The following is a 20,452-nucleotide window of genomic DNA, read 5'->3' on the forward strand; positions in this document are numbered from 1 at the left end:
CAGGAGCCCTCTCCTGCGACAAAGCTAACACTGCTTGTGAGGTTGGAAATATTTTGTCGATAAAAGTGCCTACAAAACACCAACAGAGCGTTTACACACGCTGACTTTTAGCAACAAGGAGACAGCCTTGTCGCTAAAAGCTGCATAGTGTAGACAAGCCCTGAGTCATAGCAGCCATTAATTACAGGCTGCCTGGAACCTTCAGATGATGGTTAAGTTCTTCTACGGTCCATTGTCTTTGATGGGCCATCGGCACTGTCTGACTTCATTGTTGTACCTGAAAGACTGGCTGTGGGTGTTTTCCAGAGTAAGCCCATTTGAAATACAGATCCCTAGTCAGTATTCATAACTTCATATACAAAAATGTTACATGCATACAAATAGGATAATCATATTCAGCAAATCATAACTTTTTCAATGAAACCCCACATGACTTATATTGTACAAAATGCATCATAATTATGCCATAATCATATATATATATATATAGTAATATTACTGTGAAGAATATGGGGTGCAGTGTCAGAGTGGGTTTTGGAGTAGAATTTGTATTTAGTACAGTACATTGGAGTGGTCATTTAAGACAGGAGGTTGCTTAATAATGGTCATCTCTGCTTTTGCTGTAGAGTCAAGGAAGGAGCATTCCTGGTGCAACACATTTTTCTATATCCAACTTAATAACATTTCAGTTCTACATCAGTTTTTGCACTCCTGAATAATATAAACTATAAAATATTACAGAAACTACATTAAAAACGTTAAGGTTGCAAAGTCAACAGTTAGGAAGTGCCAGAATTAAGGTTTCCTGTTGCTCAAGCATGGTCTTCACTGAGTATGCACGAACTGAGACTTTTCCACGGCTTATAACATGGCCAAATTTGGGGTGGGTTTTTATGGATATTTAGAAAGACACTTCGCTGACACATAGGTCAGTCCTTGCCGATTTTAACTTCCTGCTCCACTAGAGCTCGGATAAAGTCACATGAATTTAAAATATTTTTGTTAGCCTTGTTCTTGGAAACAACTTGGAGTATTGTGGGTGAAATTACACACACACACACACACACACACACACACACACACACACACACACACACACACCCCCTCCCCCTCTCCCCCCAAAAGTCCAGCCTGAGGTAGATTCTAGGCATGGGAAATTTTAGCCTAAACAGTTGAAGTTTGGCAAAGTTATAAGCAAATGACGATAGGGTCTTATAATTGGGAGTGTTGGGCAGCCATAATAGGGAGTTCTACTAGTCCTGTCTGTAATATGTATTTTGATTGTGACAAAGATCACATTCCTTGAAATGCTAGGTGACCTCTTTTCTTTCTGTAGCATTGCTTCTGGAAGTATCTGATAGTGGATGAAGGACATAGGATTAAGAACATGAACTGTCGTCTTATCAGGGAATTAAAACGGTTTAACGCTGACAATAAACTTCTGTTAACTGGTACTCCCTTACAAAACAACTTGGCTGAACTCTGGTCACTACTTAACTTCCTGCTGCCAGATGTATTTGATGACTTGAAAAGGTAGGCCATGGTCTATTGGCCCAGACTGTTTGTGTGTGTTCTGCATGAGCTACTCAGAACTAATGCCCTGCATCATTACAACTATCCATCTGTTTATTTGAGTTGGATAAATTGATAACTTATCACACAGTGATTGGAATCATCTTTGTTCAGTGATGGAGGGGCTTGAATGACTTCTCCCTTCCTCAAGTGACTTTTTTTTTTTTTTCCTGAAGTTGCTTCCACAGAGAGGGAAACAATTTTTATATCTCAGCCAGTGAGCAAAAATTAAAATCCTCTGAGCCAAGCAGCAAGCATTAAGTTTTCCTTCATGACTACCTGTCACATCACAGTGCCAAAAAACAACTTGAATTCAGTGCTAAGCTGGAAAGAGGTTGCAAAGGTCTAGTTCTACAGCAGAAATAATGTTATTTTGTATAACAAATTGCACTGTGCTTTTCAACTAACATTTCTATTTATTATAATTCAGTTTACAATTGTCTGGCCTTAGATAAAAGAAAATGCTTGTTTTAATTCTACCCATTGTACATCTTTCATACATAAGGTGCTTTAGAAACTTATTTGGAGTTTGACACACATTCAAATAACAATAACGTATATGAAATAACTCGAATTTGTTTTGTCTCTGTCTCTAGCTTTGAGTCCTGGTTTGACATTACAAGCATTACAGAAATTGCTGAAGATATTGTTGCTAAAGAAAGGGAGCAGAACATCTTACACATGTTGCACCAGGTCTGGGTTCTTGATGATTTTGCTGTTCTTGTTTTAAAGTTTTATTACACCTTTAATCCTGAGCATATTATTAGAACAGATTTCTTCTTTAGAGTTGATCATAACACAACTTCTTCGGGTGATTGCTCATGTGTATTCCACAATAGGTGTGCGTGCTCGCCACGTGCAACGGTGCCGGAAGTTTTTCCCCTAGCAGTACCCATAGGGGGAGCACCCTCCACGACCCCTGGAATGGCAACTACCTGGCGTGGTATAAGGGGAGCTGCGTGCTCCTACCACCCTCAGTTCCTTCTTGCCGCCAGTGAAGGTGCGTCGGAACGGCTCTGCTCCAGCTTTGCAGTAGTTTGTCCCCAGAACTGTTCGTTCGTTCAACGTTAGTACCTGTAGTTAGTTAGCTTTTTAGTTAGTTTAGTTAATCAGTGAGCCCGGGCCAGGGCATGCCCCACACCCCGGGGTTTAAGTCATGTGGCTCTTGCAGGCATTCTGTGCCAAGGAATGACCCGCAACGCAGACTGTTTGTGCTGCTTGAGAGAAACCCATATCAGTGAAAGTTACAAAATTTGCAAGTTGTTTAAGCCTCGGACCAAAAGAGGACATTAGGCTCCGGGCCATCCTGATGGAGTTGGCACTGACCCCGATTCCAGCACGCCGCTCCGAACCAGTACCCAGCACTGCGGTGTCAGTACGCAGTGACCCTCCAGTACCATCGACCAGTCAGCACCATTTCCCGTCCATGGGGCACGCCAAGAGGGCCAAGAAGACTCCCTCTTCACAGCGGCACCGAGGGAAATCTGGGACAGAGGATAGGCCCATGTCGGGCAGTCCTCAATCGCCACAAGGCCCCAGGCCTCCGACTCAAGCTGAGCGGAGTAGCCTGGTCCCTTTGGAACAGGCCTCTTCGGATGTCTGGATGCCTTCTACGCCTGAAGGCAGCCTGGGACGTCATGTCCATGACTGTGCCTGGAGCGCCACCGATGTCAGTCCCGCGCTCCAGAGGCAAACCGCCCCTGGGATCCCCAAAGCCGCCTCCAGCCCGGTACTCGTCTCAGTCGAGGGAACATTCCTGACGCCGATCACTGCCCAGCGACTGCTCGGGGCAGAGTCCACGTGGATTGCCCTCAATGCTGACCAGACTGTCTGGCTGGGTTCCATCCGTTCGGGACTTGCGGCACCGCTTGTCCTCAAGGAGCGAATATCGACGTGTCCGCGGTGGGTGTTGCTGTCGGCCCTCGTCTCGGAGAGGATACCACAGTTGGTCATGACACTATTGTCGACGCAGTTCCCACTCGGACTCCTGCTCCAAGTCTCCGCCAAGACATCACAGCCCCGGGCATCAATTGCTGGCATCTCGCCATCGCGGGTCTGCCTGTCGAGGCCGTTTGTGAAGCAGCTATTACCGTCGGTACCAGTCCTCAACGTCGAGATCACGGTCCCATGGCCGTCGTTGATCCTGGCACCGCCACTCCTCCCGGTCCAGGGACAGCAGCAGATCTTACACCAGCCCAGTATCCATCTGTAGCCGTCCCTCGGTGAGCCAGGCCAGACAGCCGGTCCCGCCGGTGCCATAGCAGATGCAGTGGCACCGAGCGTTGTGGCCGGCCGAATGGTACCAGTGGTCACCATGGCCTCCGGTGGAGCCCCCGGTGGGGGCTCTCTCGGTGGCTGGAGCTTCGGAAGCACCATCGGCCTCCCTCTCATGTCCCACCGACTCTTTCCTCGGGGGTCTAATGTCCTCGGCACCGTGCCCGGAGTCCGACCAGCTGGTGGACCCTCCAGTGCTGGCTGACACCCAGAGCGCCGCACCGGCCTCTTCGCCCAACCCGGAGGAAGTGATTGCAGCCCCTCCCCCCTGTGTCCTGCAGGAAGACTCAAGGGCCCACCAAGAATTCTTAAAGCAGGTGGCAGCATTACCATTATAAGGATTTCTCAGTATTTTAGTATGTCCCAAATCGTCACAAAGACATGCCTATTCCCAAGATGTATGTACCTTATAGCGTGTAGTTGTATACAGCTCTACAGGCCAAATTCTCTAGTGTAAATTGGCACTACTCCATTGAGGTCAATGACATTGCACCAATGTATGCCACTAGAGCATGGGTCACCAACCGGTCAGTCGTGATCGACTGGTCAATCCTGGAGACTCTCTCCCAGTAAATCACAATCTCTGGTGGTGCATCGGGGCTGCTGTTAAGGCAGGCGCCCTGCCTGTCCCAGCCCCATGCCTCTCCCAGAAATGGCCAGTGGCCCAGCATGGCCCTGGGGGAAGGGCTGGGGGCAGGGTTCTCCATGCACTGCTCCCGTCTGCAGGGACCGCCCCCACAGCTCCCATTGGCTGGGAATGGGGAACTGTGGCCTGTGGGGGCGGTCCCTGCAGAGAGGGGCAGTGCGCAGAGCCACGTGCCCCCCACAGGGTGCGTTGGCCCCTTTTGGGAGCGGCGTGGGGCCGGAGCTGAATGAGGTAAGCACCGCCCCCTTCAATGGGCAGGTTCTGAATGGCTCTGCAGCATTACAACCAGGAGTAGTATGAGTACAGCAGGCCCAGCTATGCTGGACCAGAATTTCTCTTCCACCACCCAACCTGCAGCCTCCCAGAGCCAGCCTTCCATATCCCCTCCTGCACCCTAGCCCCGAACCCCAACCCGCTGAAAGTGAGTGAGGGTGGAGGAGAGTGAGCGATTTTGGGGGTGGGAGGTGGGATGGAGTGGGCGGGGCCCCGGGGAAGGGGCAGGGTAGATCCTGGGTTGCCCTTAAATTCAAAAAATGATCTTATGCGTAAAAAGGTTGGAGACCGCTGCACTAGAGAGCTTGGCCCCACTGTTTAGTGGTTGTAATACATGTTTGTTTACATTTTAGATTTTGACGCCTTTCTTATTGAGAAGACTGAAATCTGATGTAGCTCTTGAAGTTCCTCCTAAACGAGAAGTTGTGGTGTATGCACCACTGGCAAAGAAACAAGAAACCTTCTATACTGCTATTGTAAATCGGACCATTAAAAAGCTGCTCGGAAACAATGAGGTACCTACTGATGTGGATTTCAGAAATGTATAAAACTATTATGGTCAATGGTTCACGAATGAAAATACCATAGCATTGGTTACACTAATAGTGACTTCTAAAACACATTTTTTTTTACCAGTTCTGTTTTGTGTACAGATGCACAGCTCATTAGTTATATTATAATTCTATACATTGAAATTGAATAGAAACATTCTATCTTATCAATTTTGGTGTCAAATTTTGTTTGTTACAGGTCTCTAAAATATTTTCCTGATTTGAGATTTTTGACTTTTGTCTATTATTTCATTGCCACTCAGCTCAAAATTGGCTTATTACCCTGTCAAACTTTCCATATATTTAAATCTTTTTAAACTTCAGCACTGCTTATTATTGAAGAAAATAATAAAACTGAGCAAAAGCTTTTTGTTGTGAATAGTTCTGGGCTTAATCCTTCTGCCACTTATTTCAATTGGAATTTATTGCTGTTGACTTCAGTGGTAACAGAATTTAGACTATGTTGCTCCTTGGCTAGTTTTAGCCTAGAAAGGACATAATGGTATTTCTATAGTTCACAGCTAAGAGACCTTCCTCTTGCTCAAGTGACAGTTAAGGTTGTTGTGATAGTTCACAAGATCAATGAGTGCCCATGCTCCTCTTAAAAATATGAGGCTTTCAGTATCTGAAGTTGTGTACTGAGAATTGAGGCAAAGGGCACACAAGTGACAAGTGTCAAATTTGTAAGTCCTTCAAACCCAGGACAAAAAAGGAGCGGGACAACCACTGTAAAGTGCTCCTGATGGAGTCTGCACTCACTCTGGCACAAGGGCAATAGTTCAACTTGGCACCAAGCACCAGGGTGTCGGTACACAGTGCTCTGCTGGCACCGCCATGAGTCAGCACTGATCTCCCTCCGTGGCTCTGGCCAAGAAGCCGAAGAATACAGTGTGGGGAAGATCTCCTACTTCCCACAAGGGAAAGGAGAAGGCTGGGGGATGAGCCAAGACCCACGCCGGCAGCTCAACGCCCCCTTCAGGAAGTCGGGCCCCAACTCGAGTTGAGCGGTGCTGCCCATCCCATACCTTGCCTGCAACTCCGGATAGCAGTGGAGGCCTCTGTCAGCTTCAGGTGCCATCGACACCTGAAGCCCTACAGGAGATCCCGCCTTGGTACCTCCTTGTACGTCCCTGCCTCAGTGGCACTGTTCCCCATTGCGATGGACACCCTGCCACCGCTTGCCTGCTCAAAGCCGTCACGTCTCAGAGATAGAGAAGCAGGCTCAGCAGAGCCCTCTTCGTGTCTCCTGACTTTGGGCACCGACAGCAGGATTCGAGGCATACCTCGCCAGTAGCCTGGTGCAGACCCACTGAGGCATGTGCCCCACCCAGCAGATGCACCAAGACCGACCCCTCGCGTCTCCAAGGGCTCGGTATAGATCACGGGACTGATCGGGGAACCAAAGCCACCAATCACTAGCCCATCGTCATCTGTCTCCAAGATTGCCATATTTGGGAAGATCCTCCTGGCAATCGGCTCGTGGTAGCTCCCAGTCCTGCTTGAGATCCCGGTACAGGTCGAGTACATCAGGCATAGATCGCTGGATTTCCGACGCTGATCCGCCGAATGCAGTAGGTGTCCCCGAGGCCCCGACCAAGACATTCGTCTCACTCAGACAGGTCTACCTCAAGGCGCAGCGACCAGCACCAGTCAGACAAGAGCCACCGCCCTGCCCAATCTTGGTCTTGGTACCGACTGCTCCAGTTATAGCTCCGGCATGGAGCAGGGTCCCCTGTCTGTGGGACGAGCTCCGATGCCTGCGGTGCCATCTACATCATCTGCACCAAAACCCATCCTATGGCCCCAAACACAGTGGCCGGTGCCATGGTATCCATAGAACCCTTGGGGAGTCACCCAGGCTGCCCACTCGATGCTGGCCCCCTCCAGTGCTTGTGGCTTTGGGTGAGAAAGACCCCACAGGTCCAGGAGGACGTAGGAGAGCAAGCTGCTGGACCACCAATGGACATTGAGGATCCTACAGCACCAGCATCATCCTCGTCATCACCAGACAAGGCTATCACGGGACCTTCTCACCCAGTTCCTCAGGATGATGCTAAGACACACCAAGAATTATTGAAGAGGGTTGCATCTCACCTGGGGCTTCAGGCAGAGGAATTGGAGGAGTCTTCGGACTCCCTGTTTGACACCCTCTGCTCCTCCTATGGTGGCTTTACCCCTTCCAGGTGGATTTCCTGGCGGATGCAGAAGTCCCAGAGATGGATTGCCTCTTGGCTGAGAGCCGACGAGTGCGTCCCCCCTTGCCTGTTGATGTAGAACATTTGAGACTGTGTTGTCCGTTGGGACTCTACAACCTTGCCCGACAGGTGAGGTAGGAACATTCTGCATGCCCAGTGGATCGCTCTGAGTTCTTTGACGTTTATGTGAAATGTCATCTCTTCTGGGGATCACACACCCTGCGTCTGGAGATTGCTGAGGTGCGCACCTCAGCCGAGGTCCAAGGTGTCCAAAACCAACTCGATGGAGTGAGGGGCGGTGTCGAATGGAACTCCCTCTAGGACTGTCCTGCAATCGGTCCACCATCGCAGTGAGGTAAGTATCATTGGGGGGATGGTAACGATCTTTTCCAGGTGATCCCTGGACAGGGAATAGACCGTCGCCAGCCATGGCTGCAGGGCAATCCGTCTCTGGGACTTCTGCATCAGCCACGAAATCCACCTGGAAGCTTGTCATCTCCCTGGTGTCAAGTACATGCTAGTGAATCACCTCAGCAGGGACTTCTCCTCTTACTACGAGTGGTCGCTCCACCCAGAGGTAGCCTGCATGATCTCCCAGAGGTGGGGTACTTCCCAAGTGGACCTACCAGACAAAACAGGAAATGTCATCGGTTTTGTTCTCAGCAAGGACTCCCTCTCCGATGCCTTTCTCCTGTCCTGGTCATGGAGCTTGATATATGCGTTCCCTCCGATTACACTCAACCTGCACCTTGTCTCTCTTTATCTTTGCCAGGACCTTGCTGATATCAGATCTCCCTAGCATGGCGTCGCCAGCAATGGTTCGGCATGCTCATGAACCTGGCAGCGGCCACTCCCTGGCCCCTGCTCAACCGGCTGGACCTGCTGTCACAGGACCACGGTCAGCTATTACACCCCACCTCACGTTCCTCCACCTCTCGGTGTGGATGCTGCGTGGCTGAACCTGGAGGAGCGGACCTGCTCAGATGAGATCCAACAGGTCCTGCTGGGGAGTAGGAAGCCCTCAACCAGACTGACCTACCTGGCCAAGTGGATGAGGTTTTCCTGCTAGGTGTCCGAGCGTGGCATCTCTCCCTCGCATTCTTCCGTACAGTCTATTTTAGACTACTTGTTTTGTCTGAGGAACCAGGGCCTGGCGCACTCTTCCATTAGAGTACATCTTGCAGCCATCTCTGCTTTTCACGCACTGATCCGGGGCCAGACAGTGTTTTCTCATGACATCATGGTCAGATGCTTGAGAGGCCTCGAGAGACTCTTCCCGCCAGTACGGACCCCTGTCCCACAGTGGAATTTTGGTTCTTTGAGCCCCTGGGCTCCTGCTTCCTTTCCCACCTTTCATGGAAGGTCGCTTTCCTGGTGGCAGTGACATCGGTGAGACAAGTCTCTGAGATTAAAGCCTTGACCTCAGAACTGCCGTACATGGTCTTCTTCAAAGACAAGGTTCAGCTGTGGCTCCACCCAGCCTTCCTGCCGAAGGTGGTATCGATCTTTCATATGAACCAGATCATCATCTTCCCGGTGTTCTGTCCCAAGCTGCACAAGACCAGTGAAGAGAGGCGTCTTCATGTGCTGGACGTCCGTAGGACCTTGGCTTTTTACCTACAGCGTACCAAGCCTTTCTGCAAATCAACTCTGCTCTTCATCACCACAGCGGATAGGATGAAGGGCCTTCCAGTGTCCTCCACAGAGGATTTCCAACTGGATCACCTCTTGCATATGGACATGTTACCAACTGGTGGGGGTCCTGCCGCAGCTGATCGTCAGAGCCCACTCGACTAGAGCTCAGGCGTCCTCAGGAGCCTTCCTCTTGCACATCCCTATCCAGGACATCTGTAGAGTCGCGACTTGGTCCTCTGTCCACATGTTCACGGCGCATTATGCCATCACTCAGCAGGCCAGAGACGACACTGGGTTCAGCAGAGCTGTATTGCAATCTATGAACTCCCTACCTTCATTGGTACTGCTTGGGAGTCACCTAATATGGAATGGACATGAGCAAGCACTCGAAGAAAAGAGTTACCTTTTTCCATAACTGGTGTTCTTCAAGATGTGTTGCTCATATCCATTCCATGACCCACCCTCCTTCTCCACTGTTGGAGTTGCCTGACAAGAAGGAACTGAGGGTGGGGGGAGCTGGCGGCACCCCTTATACCGCGGCATGTGCGCGCCACTCCAGAGGGTGCCAGAGCTGGTCCCCTACTGATGCTGCTGAGGGAAGAACGTCCGGAACCAGTGCATGTGGCGAGCACACACACCTAATATGGAATGGAAATGAGCAACACATCTCAAAGAACGCCAGTTACGGAAAAAGGTAACTATCTTTTTCTGATGTCCGCTGCAGACTAGTCTTCATTACATCAATGTCATAGAGAAATCTGGGCAGTATAAAATATTTTCCCAATAATTTATATTTACCTTCAATAATGAATATTGGGAAATGTGTACTGTTAGTGAAGAGACTCTTTTTAAGCAGCAGATATGTTGAGAATCACTGGGAATCCAAGGGATTGGGTCACATCTGACTGCCCTCTCCCCTTCCTCCCAGTGATACATGTGAAACGTCTGCTGACTCACAATTTATATCACTTTCTACAGGAAGAGGTAGTCGAGTTGAGTCCTACAGGACGACCAAAGCGTCGAAGTCGAAAAGCGGTTGATTACCGTGAACTAGATGGTGATACACCTGATGAGCTGGAAAAACTGATCAGCAAAATGCAAGAGGAAGTAGAAAAAGAGAGGTGCATATCTTGAAGAAAAAAATCCGTTTTAAAAATATCTTTATAGCTTATAAGATCACTTTAAATACACTATGAAATATTGCATAACATTGAAACTGAATTGCTGAATCAAGATAAATGAAAAGCTGTATTATCCTTTCTAATTCTGAAAATCCAGAAGTTCACAGTAGGTTTTCCAGACATTTGTTAGGTTGTACTGTACTTGAAATGCATTGACATTTTGCTGTACTAATAATATTGTGTCATTGCAAGGCCAGTGATAGAAATGACCATTCCTACGGATTCAGAAATCAACCTTAAACTGCAGAATATTATGATGTTACTGAGGAAATGTTGTAACCATCCATATCTCATTGAATATCCACTGGACACTGCCACACAGCAATTTAAGGTACATATCTTGAAGCATTCAGAGCACTGTTCTTTGAAAATTATTGTAGGTAATGTAATGCCAGTGAACAGTTTTAGGCTTGTATAGTATGCTTCTCCACAAAACCCTACCAATGTGATTGTCTTGTTTTGAAATTTCTACAGCAGATATGAGAGGGAGTAAGTTCAGTGTCTGTTATGTGGGGGGCAGTGCCTGTGGGTGAGAGCCATGCGGAGCTGCTTGTGGGCCTCTGCCTAGGAGCTGGCCTGCTGCTGGCTGCTTCCAGGGCGCAACGCAGTCAGTGGTGCCAGGACAGGCGAGAAGCCTGCCTCTGGATCCTGGCTGTGCCGCTGACCAAGAGCTGCTTGAGATAAGCCCTCACCCCAATCCCCTGCCTCAGCCCTGAGCCTCCTCCAAACCCGGAGCCCTCTCCTGCATCCCAAACCCCTCATCCCTAGCCCCACCCTAGAGCCCCCTCCCATACCCTGAACCCCATACGCCAACCCCTTGCCCCAGCCCTGAGCCTCCTCCCACACCCCAAGCCCCTCCTCATCCCCAGCTCCGTTGAGTCACGGGCATCAACAATTTTCTTCAACTGGGTCACCAGAAAAAAAGTTTAAAAACCACTGTTCTAGAGAGAGCTTCCTAGAACTGGGGTTTTTAAACTTTTTTTACAAGTGGTATACAAGACAAAATGTTCTTTCTGGAGCTCAACATCCAACCCCCCACTCAAAAGATAAATATATATAAAGATCATCTTAGTAGTTTTTTTTATACTACATAAATCCTCTTACTATATTGAAAAGGGGAAAAGAATTTGGATGATATATAATGTATATTTGGGAGTTTTAACCCTCTAACATTTTTACTAACCCTTAATAAGCCATTAATGAAAACCAAAGGATCTAATTCAAAATATAGTCTTGCAAACTAACATGAGCATGACTGCCATATAGTTGAATCCACTATCATTCAGAGGGGCCACTTAGAGGTTGTCAAGAACTTTGAGCCATAACTAATGGTTGACACAATCAAATGATCTAGACTGGACAAGGATGGGATAGGATTAGCCACGCAGGTGGAAGCCTAGTGCATTAACTGTCATCGCTAATACCTGAATGTCGATGCATCTGAGAGATTGTAAATCTTGACTTTTCCTTTTTACTCTGTTTTAAGGTTGATGAAGATCTAGTGAAGAATTCAGGCAAATTCCTACTTTTGGACCGGATGCTGCCAGAACTGAAAAAGAGAGGTCACAAGGTATTTTTGTTTATGAATATGGATAATAACTGATCACTTGCCTTGTGTGTGGTTTTTGGTGTTTGGTTTTATTTTTTAAAATAGGGATATTGAGGAATCTTAACTACTTGTAGGTGTTGCTGTTCTCACAAATGACACTGATGTTGGACATTTTGATGGATTATTGCTATCTGCGGAATTACAAATTTAGTCGTTTGGATGGATCCATGTCCTATACAGAGAGAGAAGAAAATGTAAGTATCAGCTTAAATACTTAAGTGCATGCATCCAACTCAACTAATTGCAACAAATTCATCCTCTGTTGGTATGCTTTATATGTAATGCCTTGTAGAAAGACAAAACAAATATATTTTTAATCATCTGATTTAATTTAAAACATGAGGTTTAAAAAAAAACCTGCTGACCACATCCTTTTATTCTGTATGCTGTTTAATGTTAGATGTATTCTTTTCCAGATGCATAAATTTAATACAGATCCTGAAGTTTTCATATTTTTAGTGAGTACACGGGCTGGAGGCCTGGGCATTAATTTGACTGCAGCAGACACTGTCATCATCTATGATAGTGACTGGGTAAGATGACATACTGTTTCTCAAATGCTACATCATACAATTTTCTACTGTAACCCTAGATACTCACTTAGCATCTTTGTGTTTATGGGATGCTTTACCAGATAGTCTATGAAAGTAATGTATGTGAAAATTTCATAGTAAAATATATATATTCAAATTAAATATGTAGCCTAGGGTAATAAGTAAAAATGTGCTGCCCTATACAAACCACCTAAGATTACTTTGTAGGCAACTGGCTGATCCCCTGAATTTCCTTTTAAAAACAGGCTTTTCTGCTAGTTGAAAAGAATGTGTACTGCTTGAGTGCTGATAATTATTAAAATGTCTACCTTGGAGAGAAGAAGTTTAAAGCTCTTAAAGAAGTTTGAGCCCTCTTGGGCAGACAACTTTTGCAAACTTCCCTATTTCAACAGCTGCCTTGTTGGTTTCTGGTCCCCAAAATTTCCCCAGTCAACTGACATCCCAAAGCTCCAGCCAGCTACAACCCCACTGCCTCCTGTGAGTCTCAGGAGGATGGTTGAAGAGCTGTTAGGAGTCCAGTCCCTATGGACTTGTACATCTTCAACTTTTTCAGTATACAGCTACTTAGGCTGCACAAGCATACTTAGCATATCCCTTCCCAAATAAACAAATTGAGAATTCAGGAGCAAAAGTATTTCTCAGTGAGGGCTAATTCCATCATTAATTACAGATTTTTTTAGTAAAGGGATAAATATCTCTCACTCATTCTCCAGAACATCTGAACTGTGTTTTCTCAATCTTTCCCACTTCCCACTATACAAAATCCCCCATGGTAGATTTTACAGCCTGAAAAGTGACAGCTTGGAAAGCTGAGTGATGGAAAATGGAATCCATTGTGCATCTTTAACAATTAAGCTAATTTGATTTCTTTAATCTCGTTCATTTGAGAACCCCCAGTCTGATCTTCAGGCCCAAGACAGGTGTCACAGAATTGGTCAGACAAAGCCAGTTGTTGTTTATCGCCTCGTGACAGCAAATACTGTTGACCAGAAGATTGTGGAGAGAGCTGCTGCCAAAAGGAAGCTAGAGAAGTTGATTATTCATAAAAGTTAGTAAATTAATTCTTCAGAACTGTAAACCTTTTTTGTTCCATTAAGTTACTGTGGGGAATTCTTGCTGTATTTCAAGATTATTTCTAGTTGTCCTTGTTAACAGAGAAATTCTCTATATGTAAGTAGTTCATCTCCTTTTTCTAAATATGCTTGTTTCTCTTAGCCCTTCTAATCAGCACTCCGTGCATTCTTTAGCATCTAGCCCGAATTCTGTGACATGATGCTGAATTTGGCTGCAAATTACTCTTTTCATGCATTTCAGACTGCTGCCTCATTTGTTCTGTCACTAAAATACTGGGCCCTTGCTGCGGACCTTGGGGTCAGTGTGTGCTATACCTCCTCCTGGCTTTTGGGGAGAGTGAGGAGCAAGGACAGTGTGTGCTGGCCAGGGAGAGAAACAGGAATGAAACCAGGCAGTAAGGAGCGAGAGTGGTTAGGATGACTGGGGACATGAAACAGCTGTTGGCAATATCAGCTTCCAGGTTTACAGTTATCTACCTTCAGGGAGGAAAATGTCTTATGGACAAGATTCAGAACTCTGCCTTTAAGTTGGTCTGAAGCTTTGAGAGAGGGGCTTTCTAGCTGCACAGGCAAACTTGTCTAGCTTTGGATCACATCCATTGAAATCAGCTGAAATGTGGGGAGGCAGAGGAAGGCAGGGAGAACAATATGTTGTCTGACAACGTTCAGATCAGCAGAATTTGCACCCCTATAGATATATATTCACTTCTACTGGGGTTTTCTGTACCATCTAGTCCACATGGCCAGTCTTGCAGTCACAGAATCATGGCATTTGCAGGACCCTGCCCACAGAAACTATCCAAAAATTACTATTTAAAGTAATTTCTGTAATAAAATAACCCTGGTAAAATAGTTTACATGTCTCATTTTGTATGCAACACAATCCAGTAATTTACTTGCTGCTATTTTGACTTCCTAGTTGGTAATCTCTGCACAACCCAAGTAACAAATGGTTTGGTGGAACTATTTCCCTCTCATCGTTACTGATGAAGGCATACTGATTGGGCACTGTGATAAATCTGCTATAATTATTCTGTTGATCAAATTTTAACAATCCTGCACTCTGGCCTTTTTCATAAGCACTAAATCCACTGAAATAGGAAGTTGTCTATAAAGAAGTTTTTTATAATCTGGTGGGCCTCTGACAGTAGCCTGTACTTTAAATTTCAGAAGAAGGTAAGGAGTTCCCATAATACACCAAAAGCTGTATGTTGGGGTGGGGATAGGCAGAAGGAGAGAGTTAAATTGCTTGGTGTGATGTTTTTCAAACTGTAGATCATAGGTTACTGCTAGTTTTTGGGTGATATTTGCCAGTCTTGAATTAGTGATGCTGATGAGGTTCAACAGGACAAGTGCAGAGTCTTGCACTTAGAACGGAAGAATCCCATGCAAGAATCCCAGTTCTGCAGAAAAGGACGTGGGGATTACAGTGGATGAAAAGTTGGATATAAGTCAACAGTGTGCCCTTGTTGCCAAGAAGGCTAACGGCATATTGGGCTGCATTAGAAGTGATTATTCCCATCAATTTGGCACTGGTGAGGCCACATCTGGAGTATTGTGTCCAGGTTTGTGCCCCCCACTACAGAAAGGATGTGGACAGATTAGAGAGAGTCCAGCAGAGGGCAATGAAAATTATTAGGGGGCTGGGGCACATGATTTATGAGGAGAGGCTGAGAGAACTGGGATTATTTAGTCTGCAGAAGAGCAGTGAGGGGGGATCTGATAGCAGCCTTCAATTACCTGAAGGTGGGTTCTAAAGAGGATGGAGCTTGGCTGTTCTCATTGGTGGCAGATGACAGAACAAGAAGCAATGGTGTCAAGTTGCAGTGAGGGAGGTCTAGGTTGGATATTAGGAAAAACTATTTCACTAGGAGGGTGGTGAAGCACTAGAATGTATTATCTAGGGAGGTGGTAGAATCTCCTTCCTTAGAGATTTTTAAGGCCTGGCCTGACAAAGCCCTGTCTGGGATGATTTTGTTGGGGTTGGTCCTGCTTTGAGCAGGGGGTTGGACTAGATGACCTCCTGAGGTCTCTTCCAACCTTAATCTTCTATGATTCTATGCTCTGATTTTTAGCCTAGTCTGTTTTTTATACTCCACTTACATCATGGTGATATCTAGCCAGGGCTGTAAACAGAGTGGGGCAGCCGTCCGGATAGAAAAATGGGGTGGAATTGGAGGAGGGGGGTGATATATGGGGGCATATGCCCCCCACCCCCATAGATTTCTGACTTCCATTTAGCACGGAAGTTTTCAAACTATGAAGAGTGCCCCCCACAGTTTGAAAACCGTTGCCTTCTGGTTGCTTGGAAGCTGGTGGGAGCCACCCAGTCTGCTCTTGCCTATCCCCAAAGGCACTTGCTCGCTACTGCCCTTGCGTTCCTCTGGGCAGGGTAGTGGTGGGGCGAGTGCCTCAGAGAGCATCTCATGGCAGCTGGGCTCTGCGGACAGGGGCTGGACTCCTTTGGGGGAGAGGCAAGAGTGGGCCAGGTGGCTCCCACCAAACTGTGGTAGGCGCTCGTCATAGTGACCCCCACATCCCCTACCCACACTGCCCTATATTTCTGTCCCCGTGGTTTTGCACTTGCACAAAACCCATAGGAAACATCACCTTTAAAAAAGCTGCATGAAGAGAAGATTGTGGTTAAGATCTCAAGTCAGGAAATCTCAAAGTAAAGTTATACATGCAAACTTATTTCTGCACACTGTGTATATACATTGATCGTGTCTCTTTAAAATGATTACATACTGTTTCTCAGTATTTCATGCAACTTTTTCTACATCTGAGAAGTACATTGTTAACCTGTAACATATGTTAAGTACTAAAGCACTACTACTGGGAGAATTAACAAAAACTTAGTGGGGTGCGTGGTGGGGTTTGAAAGCAAGATCTTAGACGTGACTGAGGAAAGAAAGAGGTGCATAATGGGGGAGACAAGGATGGGCAGATGCTTCAGTAAATGTAACAGAAGTTCAGGCAAGGTTGGGTGAGTCCAATGATAACAGAAAGCTGCGAGGCCTTCTGGGCGTGTGTTGTGTTGTCCTTGGCCAATTAGAAGTAATCTTATACCATTTCTTGATAGACATGATAACTGATCCAAATGACACCTCTTTCATTAAACCTTCCAGGTCTCATCTTTAGTCATACTTTGACTGAACCCCTATATCTCTTGTTTTTACAACACCAGTACATACTATTGTCTAGAAGACTTCTCTTCTGTTCCCACACTCAGATCTGATTTGGGTACAAAAAAGTGTCTGGATGTTCTCATCTGAAGAAATGTGCTTGTTTTAAAAATGTTAATCAAAACGGTTATAGCTAATTCACTGATTGAGAGAAATACACCCCAATAAAATGGGCAGGATATCTTTCATTTATTCTCTATCTTGTAGTGATAATACGCCTCACTTTTTTCAATCAGCAACATTGCAAACTGGACACACTTTGGCATCTACCATCTAACTTTATTTGCAATGTTTTTACTGTAAGTAGAACTAATAGCTTTTCCACTGTGTGGGTGCATGTCAAATCAGTGTTTTGCAACTTTTTTTTTTTTTTTGCGTGCCACAATTAGAAAGTAAAGGCCTACATGAAAACCTTTCATGCAGCTCTGACTTTCACTATTTAATTTAGTCATCACAATTTAGGGCATGTTTGGTATATGTTTAGGCAATATATCCAAGAATAGTTTCTTTCTCTCTTTCTCTGTTGGGTTAACAGCATACATTAGATGTCAGTTTATAGAATTCATTGGTAATTTGGTAGCCTTTATATTCAAGAAAGGCTTCTCTTTTTATAGATCAGTTTAAAGGTGGTAAATCTGGGTTAATCCAAACAAAGGGCTGCTTGGATCCTAAGGAATTAATGGAATTACTGAAATCCAGGGACTACGAAAGGTATGTTAACTTCCACATTTTGTTAGTCCTGGGAGATGCAAATAAGTGTCTGAGGATCTCAACAACCCTACCCTTCCGATATTGCTAAATGGGTTGTGGGTCTCTGCTATATGGGAGGGGAGGTCCTGTGGGATTCTGGTATGGAAAAGCGGTGTCCTTGGGTGGAAAAATGTTGAGAACTGCAGTGTTTAGACTAAGATACTCTTATTTCTATAGAGAGGTTAAAGGATCCAGAGAGAAAGTAATCAGTGACAAAGATCTAGAGTTACTGCTGGATAGAAGTGATCTTATTGGTAAGTAAAACTAATTTGGTCCTCTTTTCCTATTTGACAGTAACATGTGTAGAATTTTTCCCTTATATTTTATATGTAAAGGCTGAGGAGAATTGCCAATGCCTTTATTTGTCCAAGAGCAGGGTCCCCACAGAAATTTCTAATCAAATTTTGTGTCAGTGTTCTGTTCAAACAAAATGGATGTATGTGAAGTACCATTGTCTACTACTACATTGACAACTAGAGCTGGTCAGGAAGTTTAACAACTTTTTTGGTCTGAAAATGCCAATTCATCAAAACTGAAATTGTTCCTGGGAAATGAAGGGTTGTTTTGATGAATTTCCTGTTTCGAAAATCTTTAAAATTGTCAAAACAGGACATTTTTAAAACACTTGTGGGGGGGACTTGAAACAGCTTTTTGTTTTGAAACACGAGCTAATTATAGTATTTCTTGTTTCATTTTAACCTTCAAAAAAAAAAAATTTGAAATGAAATGTTGCAGTTGACCTCAACCAAAAAAGTCTGAGATTTTGTTGTTTTTCCTCCTGATTTGGGATGGGGTAACCATTTCCTACCCAATTCTATTGACAACTAACACTCAGCATGTTGTATATTTCATTCAGCATCTGCTAGTAGGAGGAACAAGCTTCTTTCTCTGCATTGTTCTACTTCCAATGTAAGACTATACACAATTTTGTTTAACCTTTACTTTTGTTTGTTTTTCTCTTAGACCAAATGAAAAAGTCTGAATCAGCTGAAAAAGAAAAAGTGGGAGTGTTCAAGGTCCTAGAAGATTCTGAAGACTCCAGTGCAGAATGTGTATTTTGAAGCGTGACTGGCTTCTTAAAGTACAGCCCAAACTTCTTGGGACTAACAGCAGAGCTTGTAAGGCCCTCATTTACATATAGTGACTCTTGATTATGCTGATTTCCCCCCCCCCCCAGCCTGGTTCAAATCTTTTTTACTTTTCAGTGAGTTGTACAATACATCAGGTAGCATACTTCATGATGTAGCATACCTAAAAATTTCATACTTGTGAACCTCACATGAAGAATTATGAAAATGAACATGTTTCAAATGTTTAGGTAGCTTGTGTGCTCCAGTGCCACACTGCCAGGTTTGTACAAAATCTTCCTGTGGAAGTCTTGTGAAATTTTTTTTATTTTTCTGTCTAATTTGACCTAATGTGTCATTTATGATTTTATTGGGAAAGGGAAGAGTGTCTAGTACATTTGTTTACAAACAATCGTGTAACTTCAGTTTTAAATTTTGCAAAATATTTTGCTAATAAATTTGTCCATTTTGTCATGTGATTTTATTGGGGGCGGGGCAGCTTTCAGTGTAAGAATATCTTGTTTAATTATGCCTCTTTCTGATCTGTGAAAGGTCCCTTGCAGGTGAAACTAGGGAAAATGATCAAAGCTAAATACTTTTCAGTGGTTTATGTATAATATTTAGAAAAACTGGACCAGCACAAGGCCATGGGGCTGGATGCTCTGCACCTGAGGGTGCTAAAGGAGTTGGCGGATGTGAGTGCAGAGCTGTTGGCCATTATCTTTGAAAACTCAGGGCGACGGGGGGAGGTCTCAGATGACTGGAAAAAGGCTAATGTAGTGCCCATCTTTAAAAAAGGGAGGGAGGAGGATCTGGGGAACTACAGGCCAGTCAGCTTCACCTCAGTCCCTGGAAAAATCATGGAGCAGGTCCTCAAGGAATCAATTCTGAAGCACTTAGAGGAGAGGAAAGTGATCAGGAACAGTCAGCATGGATTCACCAAGGGCAAGTCAGGCCTGACTATCCTAATTGCCGTCTATGAGGAAATAACTGGGTTTGGGGATGAGGGGAAAGCAGTGGATGTGTTATTCCTTATCTTTAGCGAAGCTTATGAAACAGTCTCCCACAGTATTCTTGCCAGCAAGGGTATGGGCTGGATAAATGGACTATAAAGTGGAGAGAAAGCTGGCTAGATCGTCGGGCTCAATGGGTAGTGATCAACGGCTCCATGTCTAGTTGGCAGTCGGTTTCAAGTGGAGTGCCCCAGGGCTCGGTTTTATTCAATATCTTCATTAATGGTCTGAAGGATGGTGTGGACTGCACTCTCAGCAAGTTTGAAGATGACACTAAATGGGGAGGAGTGGTAGATATGCTGGAGGGTAGCGACAGGATACAGAGGGACCTAGACAAATTAGAAGATTGGGCAAAAAGAAACCTGATGAGGTTCAACAAGGGCAAGTGCAGAGTCCTGCACTTAGGATGGAAGAATCCCATGCACTAGGGACCGAATGGCTAGGAAGCAGTTCTGCAGAAAAGGCCCTAGGGCTTACAGTGGATGAGAAGCTGGATATGAGTCAACAGTGTGCCCTGGTTGACAAGGAGGCTAACGGCATTCTGGGCTGTAGGAGTAGGGGCATTGCCAGCAGATCGAGGGATGTGATCGTTCCCCTCTATTTGACATGGGTGAGGCCTCAGCTGGAGTACTGTATCCAGTTTTTGGCCCAACACTACAAGACGGATGTGGAAAAATTGGAGAGAGTCCAGTAGAGGGCAACAAAAATGATTAGGGGGCTAGAACACAGGACTTACGAGGAGAGGCTGAGGGAACTGGGATTGTTTAGTCTGCAGAAGAGAAGAATGAGGGGGGATTTGATAGCTGCTTTCAACTACCTGAAAGGGGGTTCCAAAGAGGCTGGATCTAGACTGTTCTCAGTGGTACCTGATGAC

At 45.5% G+C, this 20,452-nt stretch overlaps 1 protein-coding gene across 1 annotated transcript in view; it reads left to right on the plus strand.

Moving 5' to 3' along the window:
- The window catches only part of HELLS (helicase, lymphoid specific), a 40,713-nt gene extending 21,678 nt beyond the window's left edge, over positions 1 to 19,035 (plus strand). Inside the window, exons 10-21 of the mRNA XM_034775747.1 lie at positions 1,337 to 1,533; positions 2,169 to 2,265; positions 5,119 to 5,280; positions 10,125 to 10,267; positions 10,520 to 10,658; positions 11,814 to 11,897; positions 12,011 to 12,130; positions 12,353 to 12,469; positions 13,379 to 13,538; positions 17,363 to 17,459; positions 17,676 to 17,752; positions 18,462 to 19,035. Of these exons, the coding sequence (XP_034631638.1) occupies positions 1,337 to 1,533; positions 2,169 to 2,265; positions 5,119 to 5,280; positions 10,125 to 10,267; positions 10,520 to 10,658; positions 11,814 to 11,897; positions 12,011 to 12,130; positions 12,353 to 12,469; positions 13,379 to 13,538; positions 17,363 to 17,459; positions 17,676 to 17,752; positions 18,462 to 18,559 (1,491 nt within the window). The 3' untranslated portion in view covers positions 18,560 to 19,035. The remainder of the gene's footprint in view (positions 1 to 1,336; positions 1,534 to 2,168; positions 2,266 to 5,118; positions 5,281 to 10,124; positions 10,268 to 10,519; positions 10,659 to 11,813; positions 11,898 to 12,010; positions 12,131 to 12,352; positions 12,470 to 13,378; positions 13,539 to 17,362; positions 17,460 to 17,675; positions 17,753 to 18,461) is intronic.
- The last annotated feature ends 1,417 nt before the right edge of the window (positions 19,036 to 20,452 follow it).

The sequence above is a fragment of the Trachemys scripta genome, chromosome 7, assembly GCF_013100865.1.
Source record: "Trachemys scripta elegans isolate TJP31775 chromosome 7, CAS_Tse_1.0, whole genome shotgun sequence".
Classification (NCBI taxonomy): Eukaryota; Metazoa; Chordata; order Testudines; family Emydidae; genus Trachemys; species Trachemys scripta.